A 22,068-nucleotide genomic window follows, 5' to 3' on the forward strand; every position below is an offset into this window, starting at 1 on the left:
ATGACACATCCAGCGGAGGTAACCAGGATTTACAAAGCAGGCGGCTGAAAATCAGCTGATGAATCTTAAATTTCTCACCTTGCTGAGGGTATAAAACACTTACAGAGTTCTTTTCCTTCACTTCTTCACCTCAGGGGGGATTTAGGAATATAATCTGTAGAGCTTAATGTGTGTTCCTGAAGTCTGAGGTGAGGGGACACAGTGAGCAGACTCTTGCCTGAAGAATCTGAGAGCTGAGAGACTGGTTGGCTGCACGGAGGGAGAGTGAGCAGATGAGAGTCTGATTCTTGACTGGGATGGGTGAGCATCACAGGGTTGTCAGGGGAAAGAGGTGGGCGTGTTTGCCTTGGGTCTGCTGTGGGCCATGTGTGGGACAGAGAAACAGAGATGATTTTCTAAGTTCTAATCAAAAGAACCACCTCAAGAGGTGAAGAGCCCTAAACAGGGAGAGCTCGAGGTGTCATTAGATGGCTGGTGATACAACCAAATGGAACAGAGATGCCTTTTCAGGCGGCAGAGAAAATTGCCTGTGAGAGACGACCAACGGGGAGGTCTCCAGAGAACCCACTTCAAGGTTGGTTTTAAAGTATCTGCCAAATCCAGAGGGCAGCCAAGCAAAAACAATGTGACCTTGTTGGTCGAGAAAGAAGTTTCCTGTCTCCTTGCTCCCTGAGGCCATGTGACACAATCAGGAACTGCAGTTAGCCAAAGAGGGGAGGAAAGGTTTAAGTTTCCTTTTTCTCTGACTTTAGACTTTCAACCTGACTCAGCCCCCATTTGGGAAAGCATGCCCTTAAAGCAAACAGAAGATTTGCCAATCACATAAAAATGGATGACCTCATTACTAAACGGAACTGAGAGTTTGTGACCCAGGAATGACCATGTCGAAATTTCCACTTGAGGGAAAAAGGAAGAACTAACATCACTCAACAAACTTAAAGGCAGAAAGGAAGACAAAGTGAAGTTGTTTTGGGGCACCTGGGTGGCTCAGTGGGTTAAGCCTCTGCCTTTGGCTCAGGTCATGATCTCAGGGTCCTGGGATGGAGCCCCACATTGGGCTCCTGCTCCATGGGGAGCCTGCTTCCTCCTCCCCCTCTGCCTGCCTCTCTGCCTACTGTGATCTCTGCCTGTCAAATAAATAAATAAAATCTTTTAAAAAAGAAAGTGAAGTTATTTTATGTATACCTATGACCAAGCTATTATGAAAAAAAGCTATTGATTTTTTTTTGGGGGGGGGGTCTGGTAATTAGCGACAGCACCAAATGTTGTCATTTAAATGATATCAATAAAAAACAGATTTGTATCTTGCTCTCTCGTGTTAATGCTAATTATTAAATTTTTTTCTCACTTTTTTCCCCTCACATTTGCTTGGACTATCCTGAAAATGGTAAATAATAACAGTAACGGTAGTTAAGTTTTCATTGTTGTCAAGTTTTCATTTTAACTGAAGTGGTTTTGTTGTTTCCCCATTAGGAAAAGTAAATCTTTTAAGTTTGCTTTAAGTTGTAGTATTTTATTCAAAATTTAGTTTCTATTTGTTTTCTAGTTTCCTTATAAACGGCAAAACATTTTAGTTTCATCAATTCCCTTTTTTCAATTTGCTTTTATTTCAATATTTTATGTCTTAATATGGGTGCTTGCTTACTTCCTATATTTTTATCTTTTGTCTTTAGTTATATTTTATTTTTTTCAGCTTTCTTTTTTCCCAAGTTATTTTTATTTATTTTGTTTTCCTTTTTAAAAAATTTCTTAATATCAACGCTAAATTATTTTATTTTATTTTTCTCCTGGATCCACTTTATTTTAATCATGTCTCAGAGTTCTGAGACTGAGATAACTGATCTCCGGGGTCCTGCCTGATACATAAGGGAGAAATCTACTCTGCTGGTATCCCCTTAGAACTCAGGACCTTACTTTTATGAAGCTGCCTCCCAACCTCAGAATACATCTATCACAAAGGACAGATTGGAATTGGAAATAAAGGAAGATATCTTCCCCAAATCCCTCTCCTTTCCATTTAAAATGGAAGTATAATATGCAATAGGGAAGTTGTAAATAAAACCTAAAAATTATTGAGACATAAAATAAATTTGTAGTAAGTAGAAATACATATATGTTTAAAAATAGAGCTGTCTTAAGATCTGTAAATTGCACTACTAGGTATTTACCCCAAAGATACAAATTTAGTGATCTGAAGGGGCACGTGCACCCCAATGTTTATAGCAGCAATGTCCATAATAGCCAAACTATGGAAAGAGCCTAAATGACCATCGACAGATGAATGAATAAAGAAGACGTGAGATAGTCTCTTCAATAAATGGTGCTGGAAAATTGGACAGCTATGTGTAGAAGAATGAAACTCGACCATTCTCTTACACCATACACAAAGATAAACTCGAAACAGATAAAAGACCTCAATGTGAGGCAGGAATCCATCAGAATCCTAGAGGAGAACATAGGCAGTAACCGCTTTGACATCAGGCACAGCAACTTCTTTCAAGATATGTCTCCAAAGGCAAAGAAAACAAAAGTGAAAATGAACTTTTGGGACTTCATCAAGATCAAAAGTCTGCACAGCCAAGGTAACAGTCAACAAAACAAAGAGGCAACCCACAGAATGGGAGAAGATATTCGTAAATGACACTACAGACAAAGGGCTGATATCCAAAATCTATAAAGAACTCCTCAAACACAAAACAGACAATCATGTCAAAAAATGGGCAGAAGACATGAACAGACACTTCTCCGATGAAAACATACAAATGGCTAACAGACACATGAAAAAATGTTCATCATCACTAGCCATCAGGGAGATTCAAATCAAAACCACATTGAGATACCACCTTACACCAGTTAGAATGGCCAAAATTAACAAGACAGGAAACAACAAGTGTTGGAGAGGATGTGGAGAAAGGGGAACCCTCTTACACTGTTGGTGGGAATGCAAGTTGGTGCAGCCACTTTGGAAAACAGTGTGGAGATTCCTTAAGAAATTAAAAATAGAGCTACCCTATGACTCTGCAATCGCACTGCTGGGTATTTACCCCAAAGATACAGATATAGTGAAAAGAAGGGCCATCTGTACCCCATTGTTCATAGCAGTAATGGCCACAGTCACCAAACTGTGGAAAGAACCAAGATACCCTTTGATGGACGAATGGATAAAGAAGATGTGGAGTATCATGCCTTCATCAGAAAGGATGAATACCCAACTTTTGTATCAACATGGATGGGACTGGAGGAGATTATGCTGAGTGAAATAAACCAAGCAGAGAGAGTCAATTATCATATGGTTTCTGTTATTTGTGGAACAGAAGGAATAACATGGAGGACATGGGAAGATGTAGAGGAGAAAGGAGTTGGGGGAAATTGGAGAGGGAGACAAACCATGAGAGACTGTGGACTCTGAGGAACCAACTGAGGGTTTTGGAGGAGGGAACTGGGTGGGAGGTTGGGTGAGCCTGGTGGTAGGTATTGTGGAGGGCACGTATTGCAAGGAGCACTGGGTGTGCTGCATAAACAATGAATTCTGGAACGCTGAAAAGAAATTTAAAAAATAAATAAAATAAAAAAAAAAGAAACCATAACAGCTTTTAAAATAAATGGCATGAATTAATATAATTTTAATATTTTTAAAATGCCTATAGTAAAAGAAAGCAGAAAGTAATAAACTTGGCTCCTTAAAATTGAAAAAAACTTCCTTATGCCAAAAATGTGGGAAAACAAAATCAAAAGACAAATGGATTTTACAAATGGATATAGCATATTTTCATTATCCATTCTCTTGATATACATTTGAGTTGCTTCCATTTTTTATTTTGCTATTATGAATAATGTGCTATGAACATTCCTGTATAGGTTTTTATAGATATATGTTTTCATTTGTCTTGGGTATGTTCTGGGAGTGGAATTGCTGGGTTGTACAGTAACTCTGTTGAACATTTTGAGCAACTGCCAAAATGTTTTCCAAATTCATTACACTGTTTTAGAATCCCAACAACAGTGTAGGAAGAATTGCTACATGCTACAACATGGATGAACTCTAAAAACACTATATTAAGTGAAAAAAGCCAGTCACAAAAGACCATATATCATTCCATTTATATTAAATATTCAGAATAGGTAAATCCATGGAAATAGAAAACAGATGATTGGTTTCCAGGGACTGGGGCAAGGGAATATTGAAGACTGAAAGCTAATGGATAGAGGTTTCTTCTTAGGATGAAGAAAATGTCTGAAATTAGACAGTGATAATGGTTTCAGTGAACTGTGCATTTTAAAATGGTATAGAGCTGTCTGGGTGGCTCCGTCGGTTAAGTGTCTGACTTTAGGTCAGGTCATGATTTCAGAGTCCTAGGACAGAGCTCCTTGTTCAGTTCCATGCTCAGTGGGGAGTCTGTTTCTCCCTTTGTTTCTCCCTCTGCCTCTATCCCTACTCATGTTCTCTCTAGCTCTCTCTCTCAAATAAATAAAATCTTTAAAAATAAATAAATAGGTCCACGTTATTGTAAGTAAATTATATCTCAATAAAACTATTATTTTTTTAAAAAAGACAAATGGGGAACAGAGAGAATTCTTTTTATCACAACACACATGATAGCGAAAATGCATTTTTCCTCATTAGGAGGAACTCATTCAGAAACATAAAGCAAGAGTAAACAATCTGAGAGGTGCCTGGGTGGCTCAGTCTGTTAAGCATCTGCCTTTAGCTTAGGTCATGATCTCTGGATCCTGGGATTGAGCCCTGCGTCAGGCTCCCTGCCCAGCAGGAAGCCTTCTTCGCCCTCTCCCTCTGGCGCTCACCTGCTTGTGTTTTCTCTCTCTCTCTCTCAAGTGAATAAATAAAATATTAAAAAAAGAATAAATAATCAGAGTAGCATTATGCTAGCAAACGTTTAACAGCTTATCAGAGGGGATGGGGCCTGGTGAGGGAAGACCTTTATTTGCAAGTTTGGTTGATTTTTTAAAATTTCTATTTATTTAAGTAATCTCTACACCCTACATGTGGCTCAAATCCAGTCCCCGAGATGGAGATTGGCTCACACTTCTCTGACTGAGCCAGACAGGCGCCCCTAGCGTTAATTAATTTTGATGTTGTAAATATTCCTATGATGGCTACTTTCAAGCTTTTGTTAACAACATTGGATCCAGCACATGTTGCATTCAAGTGCAAATGGTCATGAAATATAAGTAAGAGATTTACAGAAATATAAATGGTGTTGCTGAACCACACTTATAAATAAAGGAAGGCAAATTAAAACAGTGGTGAGATCATTTTTTAAAATCCCTTGTGGTTAAAAAGTTTTGAGAAAGGCCCTCTCATAGTCTTATATTCTGGTGGGAACATAAATTGTTTGAAGGACAGTTTAGCAAAATCTTTTAAACATGAACAAGTCATTTGACCTAATAATTACACTGATAAAACAAATGTCCTGCTGACTACTTTCTAGGGAAACAGAAATTCTATATGCTCTTGGGGGAACATAAGATGTAAACATTATGTCTTTTACCAAAAAGAATATAAAGCCTCTAACAAAATGGAAAAAAAAAAAGGAAAAATGGTTCACATAAAGTTATCGGCAATAATACAGGCCATGATGAAAAGCATGGGATTTTTATGAAATATCAGATATTTGTTTAATGTAGGAACAAGAAGGAAAAAAGTGAAAAATAATAACATAAAAATGATCTATCAGAAATTAATGCTGAACAATGGCGATAGCCATTTTTCTAAAAAATGGAAAGAAAATACCTAATCTACTTACTTAATATAAAAAAAATCCTGTCTATAATTAACATATGGGGAAGAAGTGAAGGAGCAATTATAATGGAGTGATTTTCAAAATAGTAACAGAGGGATTAGATTTATTAGGATCCCTATTGCTTGGAGACCGGTAACACATGCCTCAGTCAGCACAACTCACAAATGCAGTGCAATCCATTCAGCTAATATTTATTAGTCTACTAACACAGCAGGTGAAAATCACAGCACCCAATAACTCTGAGGGACATAAAGATGAATGAGACATAATCTTTTGCTATAACTCAGCCTTGTACCATTCTTTGATTTTTTTTTTAATAAAAAGGTTTTTTTTTTTCTCTCTTTACTCCATCCATTCTCACCTTTCAAAACAATAAATTTGAGGGTAAAGACTATACTTGTTTTGTATTCCCCACAGCATCTGATATGATGACATTCCATCAATTCGCATGTGGCATTCAATCGATATTTGTTGACAACGCTGTTACACTGACAACAATTTGAAAAAAATAGAATATTTTATAAGAATACCACATTTGAACACACTCTGGAACTGTCATAACTTCCACAGTGACATGTTGTGTCTTTGTTTTTCTACTTGCCTACACATACTCTATCCTCGAGCATCCTGGCTGGAATGAAAACCAGTGTGCAACCTGATGAGGGTTTTCTCTTCTCAGTGGAGAATTTTGTTATTGATTTCTTTTTCCTTGCCACAGAGACAAAACTTCAGTCATTCATCTAAAATGAGGCAGGTTATCTCTCTTTATATGTCTTTCAGTTAGCATTCTGTGAGGGGGATATGGAAAATATATGTCCAGACTGTGTTCTGAACAAGAAGCAAGAGAGGGCGAAAATAGAGAAATTTTAAGTGGCTACGATGAAACCAAATGGCACTCTAACCTTGTGATGAGGCAAAGGGATGAAGTTAAGGCTGATAATTTAGATAACAGATTTTCTTATATTTAACTTTTTTAAAAAAAAGATTTTATTTATTTATTTGACAGACAGAGAGATAGATCACAAGTAGGCAGAGGCAGGCAGAGAGAGAGGGGGAAGCAGGCTCCTTGCTGAGCAGAGAGCCTGACACAGGACTCGATCCCAGGACCTGGAGACCATGACCCGAGCCCAAGGCAGAGGCTTAACCCACTGAGCCACCCAGGGGCCCTATATTTAACTTTCTATTGAAGTAGAAACTGATAACTAACACATCTTCCCAAGTGGCCCTGTTTGTTTAGGTAGTGTTTTAATAATGTGGTAAGACTTGATCAATGATTTATAATTTCATACTAGATCTATTATTCTTAAGAAGATAGCTACTTTTTCAGTCTCTGCTAATAAAATCAGTTATCACTTTCAAGATTAGATTTATCTTTAAGTACAGTGTGACCGAATCTGTACTTGAGACCTATTTGTGGGGTTCAGAGTAACATAAAAGTTAAGAGCACAGCTCTGTCACTGGGCAGCCATTCCTCATACTGGTTATTTACCTTCCTTAATATTCAGTGCTCTCATCTAGAAAATGGAGATGATCATAATAGCTGCCCTTTGTGTTCTTCTGAGGATTAAATGAGGTATCTTATATGAACAATATCTTTGCTGCAAGTGTGAAACACCTGCTAACTCCGATTTGCCGTTTCATAATGAACCGTAATGAAGGAGACACACAATAAAACTGCACTTCAATCAGTAGCAGTAACTCATAACGATTTTCCCTATTCTCAGTCTACGGGTTCTGACTGGAATAAAAACACTGAAGAAGAAGAGGGCAACCTCTTCAACTCCTTTATTAGCTGATGAAGAAAGTGAAGTGCAGGGAGGTGAAATGACTTGTTGGAGGTTGACACATTTTGGACCTGGATCTGGGCTCTGTTCTCCAGTATCGGGCCTCCCCATCATACAGGACTAGTAGTTCATAACTGCCAACTTCAGTTTCATCACCTAGACAGTGAAGTAAAGACTTGTTAGTTAATAAAACAGTATCTATGGGGCGCCTGGGTGGCTCAGTCAGTTAAGCATCTGCCTTCAGCTCAAGTCATGATCTTAGGGTTCTGGGATCGAGCCCTGCATCAGGCTCTCAGTTTAGCAGGGAGTCTGCTTCTCCCTCTCTGTCTGTGCTCTCTCTCTTTCTCAAATAAATAAATAAAACCTTAAAAGAAAACAAACAGTATCTCTTTGAGTTTGCGGAAATAAATTAATTACAGCTTGCAGATGTTAAAGAGTTGGTAAGATGCAGCACCCCACTCCACTCTGGAGAAGAAAGGGTGAAAAAAAAAAAGAGGTATTGTTCTTTCTGTATCTAAGAATGCTTTGAGAAACACTTCTTTTCAATCTTACCAAGTAGCACATTTGGGATATAATCATTTCCAAGTTTGTTCTTACAAAAGCTGCTTCTCTGGAAATAGGCTTTTGTCAAGGGGATTTTTTTTTTATCAAGTTATAATTAGACTTCGCTTAATACACCCATAAATTTGCAGCCCTTTGTGTATTGCACAGGTGTTCTGATACTCTCTTATTCCAACAGGCCAAGTGTTGAACAACCAAGAAAGCTTTTAGATGTTGGCAGAGAGGCACCTCAAGGCCTTTGATTTGTAGGATGGGAAATTGTGTAAGTCTCTAATTACCATAACATGTGGGAGAGATGACTGTTAAGGCTTTCCATTTCCCTTTTGCCACACTGATTTAGACTAACATTCAGTAGCTCAAAATCTGGGATCCTAAACATGCACTTTCCCTGTAAGTAGTTGTTTCTTACAACAAGTAATGGAGGGGAGAGGTAAAATGGAGGCAGGAAGCAGGCGACACATGGCAAAAGGGTTTTATAATCCCCCGACAAAAAGAGCTCTGAAAGACATAATTCCTCAACATTCTGTTTTTAGAGTTTACACAGGAAATCAAACTTAAAATGTCGTGAATATGGCTGCCTCAGGAAAAATCAACTCCACCATGGTTAAGATAGCAATGCTGACAGATACTTAGGGGACACAAGCAGCAGGGCAGCCAGAGGGACATCCCTGCAGGAAAGCCCCCTTGGGTGGTAGCTGTCAGCAAGGTGTGTGTTAAGCCACCTACCTGGAGACTGACAGGGATACACTCCAACAAGCAGGATTATCAACCACTCACTCTGATGACAGCTTTTCTTTCTCTAGAGCTTAAAGTCTCAGGGGCAGAAAGAGTCGCACTTTAACAATTTCAAGTTGATTTAATACACAGGAACCAAAAAAGATGAGATTCAAAAATACCCTTGGCCCCTTGGGAATGGCAAAGAGAATTACAAAATGTCATCCTGGAAACTGAATCATTAGGTGCAATATTTAGATTTGCCCTCTGGAAAAGACTGGATGTTCCCTGACAGATGTTCAGTCATGGATGCAAATTGAAATGGGCAGTAAAATGCTGACTTTCAAAGAGCCCTATGAACTTGACAAGGTACTATTATGTTCTTAAGTTACCAAGAACAGCGGAGTCAGGAAAGAGTTAATTCTCTCCCCGTGAATCCCTTACTCAGGACCGACATGCTTTCTTTAGAACAAGGGAATTAAAAAACATCTATATCTGTCTATTGTTTAGCCCACAGGAAAAAAATGTTAATTTAAAATAGATTAATAGGTGAGCTTTTGCGAGATATTCTTTGCTCTGAAATTTTGAAATTTCAGAAATGAATAGGAAGCCCAGCTCTTAGTAATCCCTATAATGCGCTCTAGTTATAAAAATGAAGACTCAAATAGCCCTTCGGGAATTATGGTTCACATTAAGGGCTTCCAGTATTTTGAGACATGAGCCACACTACTGATATTGGCTGTGTAGAACTCCCTTTGTAGCTCACATTCATGTTCATGTTCAGGGTTTATAATACCATCATTACAGCCAAACTGGGATCATGACCTGATTATCTAAGACTGCTTACCCTTACCTTTGGATTTATCTTTTATTTCTCAAGGGTAAGGGATATGATAAAGCCAGGGAAGGCATAAGGAATGTTCAGTATTGTAGAAAGCATGTATATGCTGGATACACTGGATAATCTTAATGAAATACAGAAACATATGAAGTCAGGCTTTGTTTACAAACTATAACTAATTTTCAGAAATACTCTCTTTCTCTACTTTTTCTCATTATTCCCACATTTTATCTTTGTTTCACAAATGCATCAATTATGATAGGAATCCCAGAACTGATTTGCCAAGTCTTTTAATCATAGGCATAGGCCATGAGAGCATTGAAATGATCAGTTTAATTATTTTGACTAATCAGTTCTACATTAATTGATATGCTTTCTAAAAATGCTCCTTATATGGTTTCATATTTTTCTCTAAGAAATTGTTTAATCTGGGGCACCTGGGGGGCTCAGTGGGTTAAAGCCTCTCTGCCTTCGGCTCAGGTCATGATCTCAGGGTCCTGGGATCGAGCCCCGCATCGGGCTCTCTGCTCAGCGGGGAGCCTGCTTCCTCCTCTCTCTCTGCCTGCCTCTCTGCCTGCTTGTGATCTCTGTCTGTCAAATAAATAAATAAAATCTTTGAAAAAAAAAAGAAATTGTTTAATCTGTCTGAGTTAACAAAATGATACCTCTAAGAGTGTCTGTCAGTCTTTTCAGGTTTATTCTTACCAAACACGTAAAATATCACTTGCATCTCCCCCCGTCTGAGTGGGAATTCCTATTAACTCATCGAGTGGTTCCTTATCAATGTTGAGTACTTTTCATTACACTTAAAGTATTGAAGGGTCATCGTTTGCTGAAAGTGCAGAGGGGGGGACAAAGCAAGTATCAATCATCTGACTCACTGAGAAAAATCAAAACAAAACAAAACAAAACAAAACCCTAACTGATAAATGCATAGTATAATTGTGAGCACTATTTATTTTTTTATTAAATTGCAATGCAGAAAAAAGAAGTAGCTTTCACTTTAAGTTATTCTGTGTAGTTTAGGTCTCAGTGGCCATAGGTTACTCTTCCTGTCTGGGAACGTCCACCACAAATGAGCACATTTCACTCAAAGAGCCACATGACACTTAATCCTTGTCTTTCTAGGATGGGATTGCTGCTGGTATTAATAGGGGCATTTGCCACTTTACTCCTGCATTCATAGTCCTCTGGCTGTCTTCTGCACAGCTCAGCTAGCATAAGCTAAGAGAATGCAAATTTAAGCAAATTCAATTGTATTGGGGTGAGTGGGTGGTTTTAATGTACTTTTAGAACATGAATAAGCAGCTCTTGAATATGCCACTCCATTGTTTCCTCTAACAATACCAACCAATTGGAAATAGAAAACAAATTTTATATATTATATATCCTAAACATTCCAACCATAATCTGAAATTAGCTTCTTTAAATTAATTCTCTGAATTTAATGTAACTAATAAAAACCTCAGGCCATGTTTGAAAGGGAGTGGTCTAAATGAGTGGTCTCTAAACTTTTTAGACTATGGCCCATATGTATTATTTATTTAAAACTGTTATTGGTGTACTAACACTAAGATAACACGGACATCATAAAGCGTGAGAATAGAAATTAAAAACTGAGGCAAAAACCCCCCAAAAACCAGATATTTTCTTCCAAACCACGTGGAGTGTACAAATACCACTCTGGGAACTACTGCAGTGTATTTTGTGAAGGACTTGCTCTGTGAGAAAGCGGAGCTCCTTTGTTTAATGCTGGTCATTATAGGACTCAGAGTTTTCACTGTGCTGCTGATGGAGGAAAGACATTAAGGTTCAAAGCCAATGGCCAAGAAAGAATTCTTGAGAGGTCTTTGATGTAGAAAAGTGGTTTTATTAAAGCACAAGGACAGGACCCCGGGGCAGAAAGAGCTGCGTTGGGGTCACAAGGAGTGGCCCATTATAAACTTTCAAGATGAGAGGGGGTTAAGAATAGTTAAGTCTCTAAGAAATTTTGGAAGCAAGGTTTCCAGGACCTTGAGGGGGCTAGCTATGTTGGGAAAAGGTCATTTATTACTGTTTAATAAAACCTTAGTCATTAGACCCTTCAGATGTATATTGGTGGGTCATATCATATGCTTGCGGAATGATTGCCAATATGTATCTTGGGGAGTTGAGATAAAGGAAGTATCCAAAGGAATTTTTATATGTTAAAGTAGACTTACAGGGTCCTGGGTGTCAGGCTAAGATTGCCTTTTGCCCTTAGCTAAGTATTAACATTGAGGCAGCTGAGTTCCTAAAGGAATGTCCCTCTGCCTGTTTCAAGGACTTGCCAATGGGCTCTAAGTTGTAAGGAAATTTAATTTTTCTTTTGTCTTTGTTTCCCACATCACTATGTATACTTGAATTCCTAAAAGGAGAGCAGAGTACTATATAATATTTTTTAAAAAAGCTGAAATCCGAGAGACCTGTATTCTAGATTTACCCCCTACTCACAAACTATTTCACTTTTGACTAATTAAATTCTATGATCTTCAGTTTCCCGATCTGACTTAGCTGAGGGCCTGGCACAGAGTAAGCACTCAGTAGAGGTGAGTTAATTTCACCAGACTCTTTTTTGTAGGCCGCCTTATGGCAGCAGTGCACTCTGGAACACACTTTCGGAAATGTTCCAGATTAGACTATTCATTCACTGATAATGTTTTATTAGTTTACTTTTTCAGTTTGACAAATACTTACTGACTAGCTTCTAATAGTCATAGTCATAGTAGTAGGTTCAGGGTAATAGCTTAGATGAATATTCTGAAGAACTTTGAAATCATTTTCAATTCAGCCAAAACATGAGAGCCTCCCATACGCCAGGCAACGTGTGCCTCTCCACAGATACGGTGATGGCCAAGGCAGATGTGATAGCTACCTTCACAGAGCTGACTGTCTGAGGGAAGGACTGAGGCGATAAATGGCCAACATTTAAAAGATTAAAAAAAAAAAAAAAGATGAATACCAAATAGTGTGAGCTGCCAGAGGGTGGATAAGGTGGGGGCAGCAGGATCGGGTGGGGTCTTCCCATGTCAGGTTTGCACTTGGTTTTAAGCAGTCCGTAGCTCATACTAAGAGACACAGGAAGCCATTTTTCAAGCACACAGGTATGAAATGACTCAATACTGGAAAAGACAACGTAAGCGTGTCAGTGGAAATAAACAAAGAATCCCTTGAACCGAGTAACCGCTAATCATTGTATGGAATGGTAGGCAATTTACGTCACACACAGGCATCTCCATCCCTGTTTATCTCATTCCTAGCAATCAATAAATTCCATTGCCTCTTCATAAAATGTTGACTTTATAGTCTTTCATGTAGCATAAATTTACCCAGAGTCTATCAATTTTCCATTTCTGTGAAGAATTTTTTAATGTGCGACAAATGTGTTTGTGTTCTCCAGTGCTTGGTAACTGGCAGGTGCATCTCATTAGCACAGCTCTTAAACTGACCAAGCATAACCTGCTAGGTGTGGTAGCATCTGACAGTATTCATTTGATATGAAAAAATGGACTCTATGTGGAAGGGCCTGGGCTGACAGACCTGCAAAGTTCAATTCTCTGGTGAGCGATGGGATAAACTGCAGAGGTTTCCATTTCCACAAATGTCTATAAAATCAATTTGCCATAAATACATTCAGGAGAGACAGTTCTACTCCTGTGCATAGTCTATCCATTTTAAAGACATTTTTAGTAGGCAGGAAATGCTCGTGTGGGGAGGAAAAATTCTGTGAGGTTGCTAAACAATGACAAAGGGCTGGAATGAACAAAAGGAACATTTGGCTTTTCCAGTTTAGTGTCCTACTGACAGTGTTCCAGAGGCAAACAGTTAGTATGAGTTTGATAGTGAATATTCTTTGTTCTTTGTTTAAAAGCAGAAATAATAGCTGCATACCTTCCTAGGAATTGAGATATGGAAATTTACAAACTAATTTGATTTTTCATTTAGTGTGATTATTAGAAATTGACTCATGTGGGTACTTTTAAAATAAGAGGTAATGTTTCATAAGTAAGATCTAAAATTTGCTTTCTTATTATTTTTCTAATTTGCAAAAATGTCATTTTCATTTTGCTGCTTACTTTGATGTTTCTTTTACAATATTGGAACAACATTCATACCACACTTTCACTGAGTTGCAAAATATATTTTATGAAGTTGTAATTTATTAAATCTTCTAGACTGAAAGAAGAGAAATAAGATACAAGAAATCCTGTACTTTTTCCTCTCTTTGAGAAGGAACCCAAGGGCTTATGAATAAAATCAGAAATATTTGAGAAAACCTAGCAGGATATAAAATTCAAGGAAATCTTGGCACTGACCGTATCAGTAAGTATTAGGTTTAGCTACATGTAACAGATAACGAATAACAAAATAACAGAGGTTAAAGAAAAACAGATTGGTTCTCCTTCATTAACAAAAAGTATGATGTTGGACAATCTCTGAACCGCAAGGTGGTTCTGGAGTTATCCGGGACTTAATTAAGCTTTTCCATCTTTTTCTTCACATCATTGCATGTATTTTCTATTCTCAAAGTTGCTTTATGACCCAAGATGACTTCTGGAATTCGAGTCATCTCGTACACAATCTAGGCTTACAATGAACCTAAAAAAGAGCAAGGGTGGGTGCCGTGATACTCTTCAGGAGTTTTCCCAGAGGTCAGTACAATTCTCCAACACTTCTGCTTACATCCACCCGTCCTAATTGAGTCCCATGGATGCACTCTGTTTTAAGGGAAGCTGGGACATTTTAGCTGGGCACATTACTGCCCCCAATACACTCAGGGATATATTAATAAAAAAAGGAGAGAATATATTGGCCGAGCAACTGGCAGAGTCTGCCAGAGCTAATATAATTCCCCACGACAAAATACCTTACTATCTTGCTTTTAATAGGGGTGTGTGTGTATGTGTGTGTGTGTGTGTGTGTGTGTGTATAACTAAATCCAACACCACTCATTGGTAGGAAGTATAATGCTGTTACCGGTAGAGGAATGACAGAAGTAACTATAGATACCTAATGAAAGGCTTTGACCAGAAAATCTTTCCCAGATACACACACACACACACACACACACACACACACACACACACACACACACAGCTCGTTTGCTTATGAACACAAAGCACCGGCAATAATTATTGGAACAATAACTGTAACTTTGCTCTGCAGGGACTGCCGCTTGCACAAATGGAAAAAAAAAGGTGTTAATTCAATGCAGTGGGTTGGATTGCAGGAGTCCATCAAAGCTGTTTTTCAAGAACATTTCAGTGTACAATAATACATATATTTATTTTAAGTGCTCCTTTTTTAGATGTGCCAATCTAACTTCTTTTCTTTACAGATGCTGATATAGAAAAAAAGGTGAAAGGCAGGGGGTGTGAACCTTCCCACTGAGCTAAAGGAGAGGCAATTCCCTCAGTTCTCAAGGAAGAAAAAATGCAGGACACTCAAAGGTTGCTTTCGACCCAGGGTGAGAGGCATCACTTTCCTGAGTGATTGTATGGCCACAATCACCCCTGTCTCCTTGCCCCCCTCTGGGATCAGGCCTGATCTTTCAACATTTCTTTGTAACCAGGAGCTGGAAAATAGAGAATTTAAACATGGAGGGAAATGAGGGATATTGAGATCGGTTGAACAGCAGGGTAATCAAACAGCTGTTGAGTCGGAGAGAGAAAGCTGGATCATATCAGAGTGGATGCTATCAAAAGAGTTACGAGCTTACATGACAGAAAATTACATGTACTTGAAATATGCCATTACAAAATGCCAGCCTGACATTAAGCTGCTTTATAGAGGTAGCATGTCCTTAAATAGCCTGGTGATTATCTGTATCCCTGGAGCGCTGCTTTCCTACCTGACTTTGTAATACCCCAGCTTGTCTCTAATCACTGCAAAGAGTGTCACCAAGTTAGAAAAATTCTTAAAAGGAAATTAATTTTGATTTCCTTTGACACCGTAGAGAGTTTTCTTTCTAGTTAGGTTGGAGATCCAGCCTTCTTTCCCACAATGACGAGATGCGGGATGCCGTGGTTCACTCCCTGAGTGAACCACTCCCTGGTTCGAGTGCTCTTAAAAAAACAAAAGCATTTTCTTTGTGTCCAGTGATACATTAAGCAATTTACATGAATCATCTCATCTAATTCTCATGAATTCTCTAAGTCGGGTTCTATTATCAAACTCTGAACCTGCAGCATAGAGAGACCAAGTGACTTGCCCAAGGTCACCCTGAACGCTGCTCAGCACGGGAACTGGGGATTTTAACCCAGCCAAGCTGATTCTAGACTCAGTCTGCATGTTTCACTACTTTCTTCAAAAGCTATGTTCCACTGACAGGCGCAGGCTGGGAGGATAAGGTAAATTAAGACAAATTCTAGAAAGGACACAGCCATTGAGAGACAAAATAATGCGTCCCCCCTTTGTCTTTAAAATGATGTGGTTAAGGAAACAAGAAGCTTATGCCTGCATAGGAGGCAACAGGAAGTGTGAATGAAGAGCACAAATGTGGAAAGTAAAGCACTTTACAAAGGAAGGCAGCTGCGAATTTTCCATTTGCAGTGTTTGTTTATTTTGGCTCCTGTCATCACTGCCATGATTGCCCCGGGATGAATTTCCCAGTGGAAACATCAACAAGGTAGGAAACGTCATAATTATATTTCTTATTATCCCCCAAAGAATATATTAGTATGGTAGATATGGCTATGATCTGAAAGAAAAGTGCTATGTAGCAAACACAACTGCTGTTAAAACTAGGTGATTTTTCACCCTCTGGTATTAACAAAAAGGCAAAGATGAAAAAAGGAGTTTTTGGATATTATTCCCTGCCCTTTCTCACGTGTATTTGCAACTGGGCAACAACTATGCTTATTGGTTTGCTCTACGCTTGTCTCTACTGGATAGCTACATATTCAGTATGTTCTGGACAATCTCCCGGAGGTCACTGGTAGCAATGAATGGTCCAAGAAACCAGATGGGGCACTACCTCACACTAGCTGGGGGAGTAAAGAAAGCCTTGATTCTTGCTGGGTGCAAAGATGGCTCCTGAAGGGGGAGGACACTTTGAGTGGGCATTTTGTGACTGCTAATGGAATGTTGATATGCTAAACTATCCTTCCTTGATCCCTAGCTTCTCTGGAGCTTTTGCTTGCCTGAGATGCCTGCAAAAGCTAGCCCTTTTGCTAGTTTTATATGGCAATGTAGAAGTGTAGGAAAATTAAGGTCCCGTAGGGCAACCCTCAATCAAAAGGAACCATGAATCGATGGTTAGATGCTTCTCTCTTTTGTCCCTTTGGCAGGCAATTTTTAGAATCGTTCTATACATTTCTTCATAAGATTAGACAATTTTGTCATTTTAGACAGTTCCTCATAAGATCTCAGTAGAATCAAACACAGCTGTTCACGCTTCAACCCCATAAGACACCTATGTACTGACTTTCTCCCCTTTCCTGTTTTAGTCCCTCCAAGTCTTCACTACACTCCTGTTTCTTGAGATCGTTTCCAAAATGAACTACTTCAATGCAATTCTTTATCCAGGTTCTGCTTTGATGGGGGATCTAGGTTAAGACCATGCAACATCACCAAAGGAGCGATATTTATGGGCTGAAAGATAATGTGCTTGTATGGGGATGGTACTGGCATTTCACATGGCGTTCTGTCCTTTCCCAGATCCCTAAGTAGTGGAATCCTGGTCCACAGCCCTCTTCTCTTTATCTACACTCCCTTAGACCATCTCTGATTCTAGAGTGTCACCCACCACCTCTACTTTGATGACTCCCCAAATTGTATCTTTAGTTGTGACATCTCCCATGAGCTTGAGCATCATTTACCCATTTGCCTTCATAACTTCTCCATTTGGATATCTTAACAGGCATATTTCCCTTCATCTGTACACAATGGAACTCTTGTTTACCTCCCAATAATGCCTCATGAAAACCCTGTTATGCTCCTAATCCTCTTCATGGTGCCACAATCTACCCATAGGCCAAACAAAATAAAGAAATCTAGATGTACTTGACTCAGCCTGTCCCACACACTTCGCAGCAAGTTCTGTCAATTCTATCTCCAGAACAGATCTCAAGTTTATCCACTTATTTCCATCTCCACTGGCCATCACCCTGGTCTTAAGCAAAATTATCTTTTGTCAGGGTCACTGACAAAAGCCTTCTAAAATTGATATACTGCAGTCAGAATGGTTTAAACAAATACATATATACCACTTGCTTCTTTAAAACTGTCCAATGGCTTCTTAAGGCACTGAGAAATCAAAGTCTAAGACTTTCCCATGTGCCTAAGATCCTTTATGATGTAGGCCCTTCTCATGTCAGATACGGTTTTCTCCCTTGCTCCCTTATGCTCTGCTAGAATAGCACCTTTCATTCTTCAAAAAAAAAAAAAACAGGTTCTAGCTCTCTTCAGAGTCTTTCATTTTTCTGAAACTTCTGCTTGAATAGTTGTTCTCCTGGTTTCATATGTCATATTTCTTATTTAGGCATTAGCACTAATCTCTACTCTTCTGGAGTCATTCATGTTATGAGCACCTGTCACCCTATTTACTCCCTATACTCCTGTTTATTTCCTTCATAATTCTTTCCATAAACTCTATACTGTGTCTTGAGCCATTGTTACTTTCTTTTGATCTTCTCAGAAGGCAAGCTCCATGACGGTAGGAATCTCAAATTGCTCTGGCACTTTTGTGGAATATATTTTTTTTTCCATTTTATTTATTTTTTCAGCGTAACAGTATTCATTCTTTTTGCACAACACCCAGTGCTCCATGCAAAACGTGCCCTCCCCATTACCCACCACCTGTTCCCCCAACCTCCCACCCCTGACCCTTCAAAACCCTCAGGTTGTTTTTCAGAGTCCATAGTCTCTTATGGTTCGCCTCCCCTTCCAAATTTTTTTTTTTTTTAATAAACATATAATGTATTTTTGTCCCCAGGGGTACAGGTCTGTGAATTGCCAGGTTTACACACTTCACAGCACTCCTTTTGTGGAATATATTAATGGAAGAGTTATTTTGAGGAATTCCTCTGGATGGGTGCATGTAGGAATTTCTTCTTACCTACAATGAAAGGTAAATTTTGTCTAATATTTCCTGTCTCAGTAATCTATAAATCTTGCCTCTCTGGAGCTGTAATATGACCAAGAGATGGGAGTAAACGATTTTTTGTAAATATGTGAAAACATTCCTATAAATCTTCATTTCTTGGGGTGCCTGGGTGGTTCAGTTAAGTGTCTCACTCTTAATTTCAGTTCTGGTCTTGATCTCAGGGTTTTGGGTTCAAGGCCAACATGAAAAACAAACAACCCCCCCAAAAATTTCATTTCTTATTTCACATGATCAGTCTATTTTTCAACCAGGAAGCAAAACTGAGGATTCATCCTTAGTAGTCAAATTTTTTGTGATCAACTGCATTTTTCAGTAGCTTTTACCTCAATAGAATGAATGGTTTTGTTTTTATCGGAACAGACAAAACTTCAATCCCATCTGGTCTATGATGCCCTTTTTATTATAAATGTGACTTGGCTAACTTCTAATATAAATGTGCCATACAAAGAATGAAACTCATAGTACTTCTTAACTCCCCCTCCCCCAGCTATAGAAATGCATTATCTCAATTCCCTTAAAGATATATATGCCCACAATTTCAATACCTTTTAGTCACAAATTCTTCTTTATTATAGTTTCAATTTTCATGCCTATTAAATCAGGGTGTGGCATTCCAGCTTTTTTATGAGTCGGCACAGGTTAGATTTGTTTGTTTCATTTTGTGTCTGGGGCATAGTGACCTGTGCTCACTTTGATAGCCTTGTGCTAGAATTTGATAACAAATACCACCAGCACCAGAAAAAACTTTGTTTTTTTCTAAATTTAATTTAATTAAAAATACTTTTTATGGTGAGCGGCACCTGGGTGGCTCAGTCAGTTGGGCATCTGACTCTAGATTTCGGCTCAGATCATGATTTCAGGAACAGAGCCCCTAGTTGGCTTCCCTGCTCAGAAGGGAGTCTGCTTGAGATTCTCTCTCTCCCTCTCCCTCTGCCCCTCCAAATAAATAAATAAATCTTTTTAAAAATTAAAAAAAAAATTTACAGTGAAAATAAAAATAAAACAAGCCCAACCCTGAGTTGATAAAATAGTAATACAAAATACTTTTAATTATTTCAGAAATATTTATAGACATATTTATTTCTGTATATCAAAGCTAACATTACATTCTTAGGCAAGTTGTTTCTTAAACAAACTTATTTTACAGCATCTTGTACCTTTTTGTAATTTAGGATTTCCACATACTGGATTTTCCTAAGGAGAGGCACATGGATATTATTTGTGATTTTGTTTCTTGCTATCTACTTAACGTGTCATGGGTTTTGTTATCTTTAAACAAAAAAGAAACTGGTCTACAACACATAGATATGTTAATATTATATCCTCAGTTTGCCAAAATGAGAGAAAATATTTTGAATTTATGTTTTGCTTCTGATTTTCCTTGTTACTACTCTCTGAGCATCAGAATGGCTTTGAGATTTTAGAATAGGGAGATTTTCTGAGGTCTAACCTCAGGGTAAACTCATTACCTCCTTTGTAATTTCATTGGCTGAGAGAATTACCTGCTCAGTGATCAGTCTCACTAGTAGGTCTTCTCTCGCTTGACTTGAAAAGAACCAAGGAAAGGATTTGACCCGTTTGATCAGTCAGGGACTGTGCTTGCTTCCTTCGAGTGACTTCTCTACTCCTCACCTCCTTTTGCCCGTGCACCACGCTTTCTCATCACATGATCTTACGGTCCGTGCAGAGGAGTCCAGACCTCCCATATGGGCAGAGGCAGACGACATCTGTCTTGGATTTAGGAACACAGGTGGCACCATCCCCACACGGGCTGTTTTCACAGGTAGCAAACTGGCACATCTTGCCTGCGTACAGCCTCGGACACTCACAAAACCAGTTTCCATGATCACTAAGAAGGAAAAAGGAAAGATAAAACCAATCAGAAAATAATAGATCTTTTACACACAGGCACACACACACACACACACAAATAAAATGAAAATTGCAGCTTGTCTTCTCCCTTTCTCTTTCTGTTTTTCAACCTTAAAGTATTTCTCGCTGTGTACTTCACATTGAAAGCAGACTAGCAGGTTTATAGTTTGCCTGAAGCCATGAATTCTATTTTAAGCTATCTATTTTTATTTTTGATTTATCTCACCTTTATTTCACACTAGGTGCCTTTTTAGTGGCGCTGCCTCAGTAAAGTGCTTCAAATGTCGATTAAGAAAACATCTTAGGTGCAACACTCAGGAGAATTTCAAGCTGGGGATAAGCTTCCTCCGCTGAGGATAAAGTCCTCCAAGAGCCACCCTTGAGGTAACTCGGCAAGAAAAGCACGGTGGGGAGCCGAAATGACTCAACACCTCCCTGGCTTCAAGTATGGCTTGGTGGCCCCAGGCTGAGAGCGTCTGCGAGAGAGGAGCTGAAACTATGCTCACCAGCAGGGCAAGCCTCCTCCAGAGGGGAAGGGGACTGGGAATCTGGTGTTTCTGCTTTCCCTGCATCTATCCTACCCTTTTAAAGTAAAGGTAGCCCCAGCCTGCCTTTGTAGACTTACTCCTCCACCATTCCTAGTGCCCACTGACCTGGTAGCTGCTGGGGGGTTTGCCCATTCAGAGGGCTGAGCCTGGCAGAGGACAGATGACCAGTGCCTAGCGGTGCAAATGGAAGGCACTGGGGCAGACAGATGGTCGATGATATTATTTGTGTACTAGATCTAACCAATACTCTGCAGTTAAATGAGCCAGTGGATCTTAACCCCTTTTTTTAGTCTTCAAGCCAGTTTGAAAGGGGGTTTTGTCACCTGCAGTTAAATGAATTCTATTTAGTATTAATGCCCTTCCCTTCCCTTGTCTTCCCCTTTTTTGCTTTAGTCCACACACCTTCACATATGAATCTTCAGGATTTTTTCCTTCTGCTTACATCTTATCTTCTAAACATGACTGTTAACGCTTAAGGACAGGTGCCAGGACCGTCCCCAGGTTAGGATGTCCGCGTCTTTTGTTTCACGACTCAGCCTCCCAATCTAGTTGCAAATCTTGCCCATACCCGGGAATTTTCTTCTTGTCCTTCATATTCTTCTGGTCTCTTCATACCCTCTTTCCATCTTTTAACCCCCTTAGTCCAAAATAAATTTACTTTCAGGAAAGTATCATACTAGTGAATAACCAATTTTGAAATATGAAGAGGTCCCCTTTCCAAAAATGTACATACTTTCCTATTAATTCTCTATGTTAATGGGATGAAGCACTCTCGAGAGAATTTGTATGTCAAAGAGCAGGTATATCTAGCTTTGGTGGGTGAGGCTTCCAGACCCTTGGATTTTGTTGACAAATAAGGTGC

The 22,068-nt window shown here is 39.0% G+C and overlaps 1 protein-coding gene across 1 annotated transcript in view; it reads right to left on the reverse strand.

Annotated features, from left to right (window-relative positions):
• The window catches only part of EYS (eyes shut homolog), a 1,714,887-nt gene that overhangs the window by 86,759 nt on the left and 1,606,060 nt on the right, over positions 1–22,068 (reverse strand). The window contains 1 exon segment of the mRNA XM_046006082.1: positions 20,463–20,635. Within this exon segment, the coding sequence (XP_045862038.1) occupies positions 20,463–20,635 (173 nt within the window).

Source organism: Meles meles, chromosome 5 (assembly GCF_922984935.1).
Source record: "Meles meles chromosome 5, mMelMel3.1 paternal haplotype, whole genome shotgun sequence".
Taxonomy (NCBI): Eukaryota; Metazoa; Chordata; class Mammalia; order Carnivora; family Mustelidae; genus Meles; species Meles meles.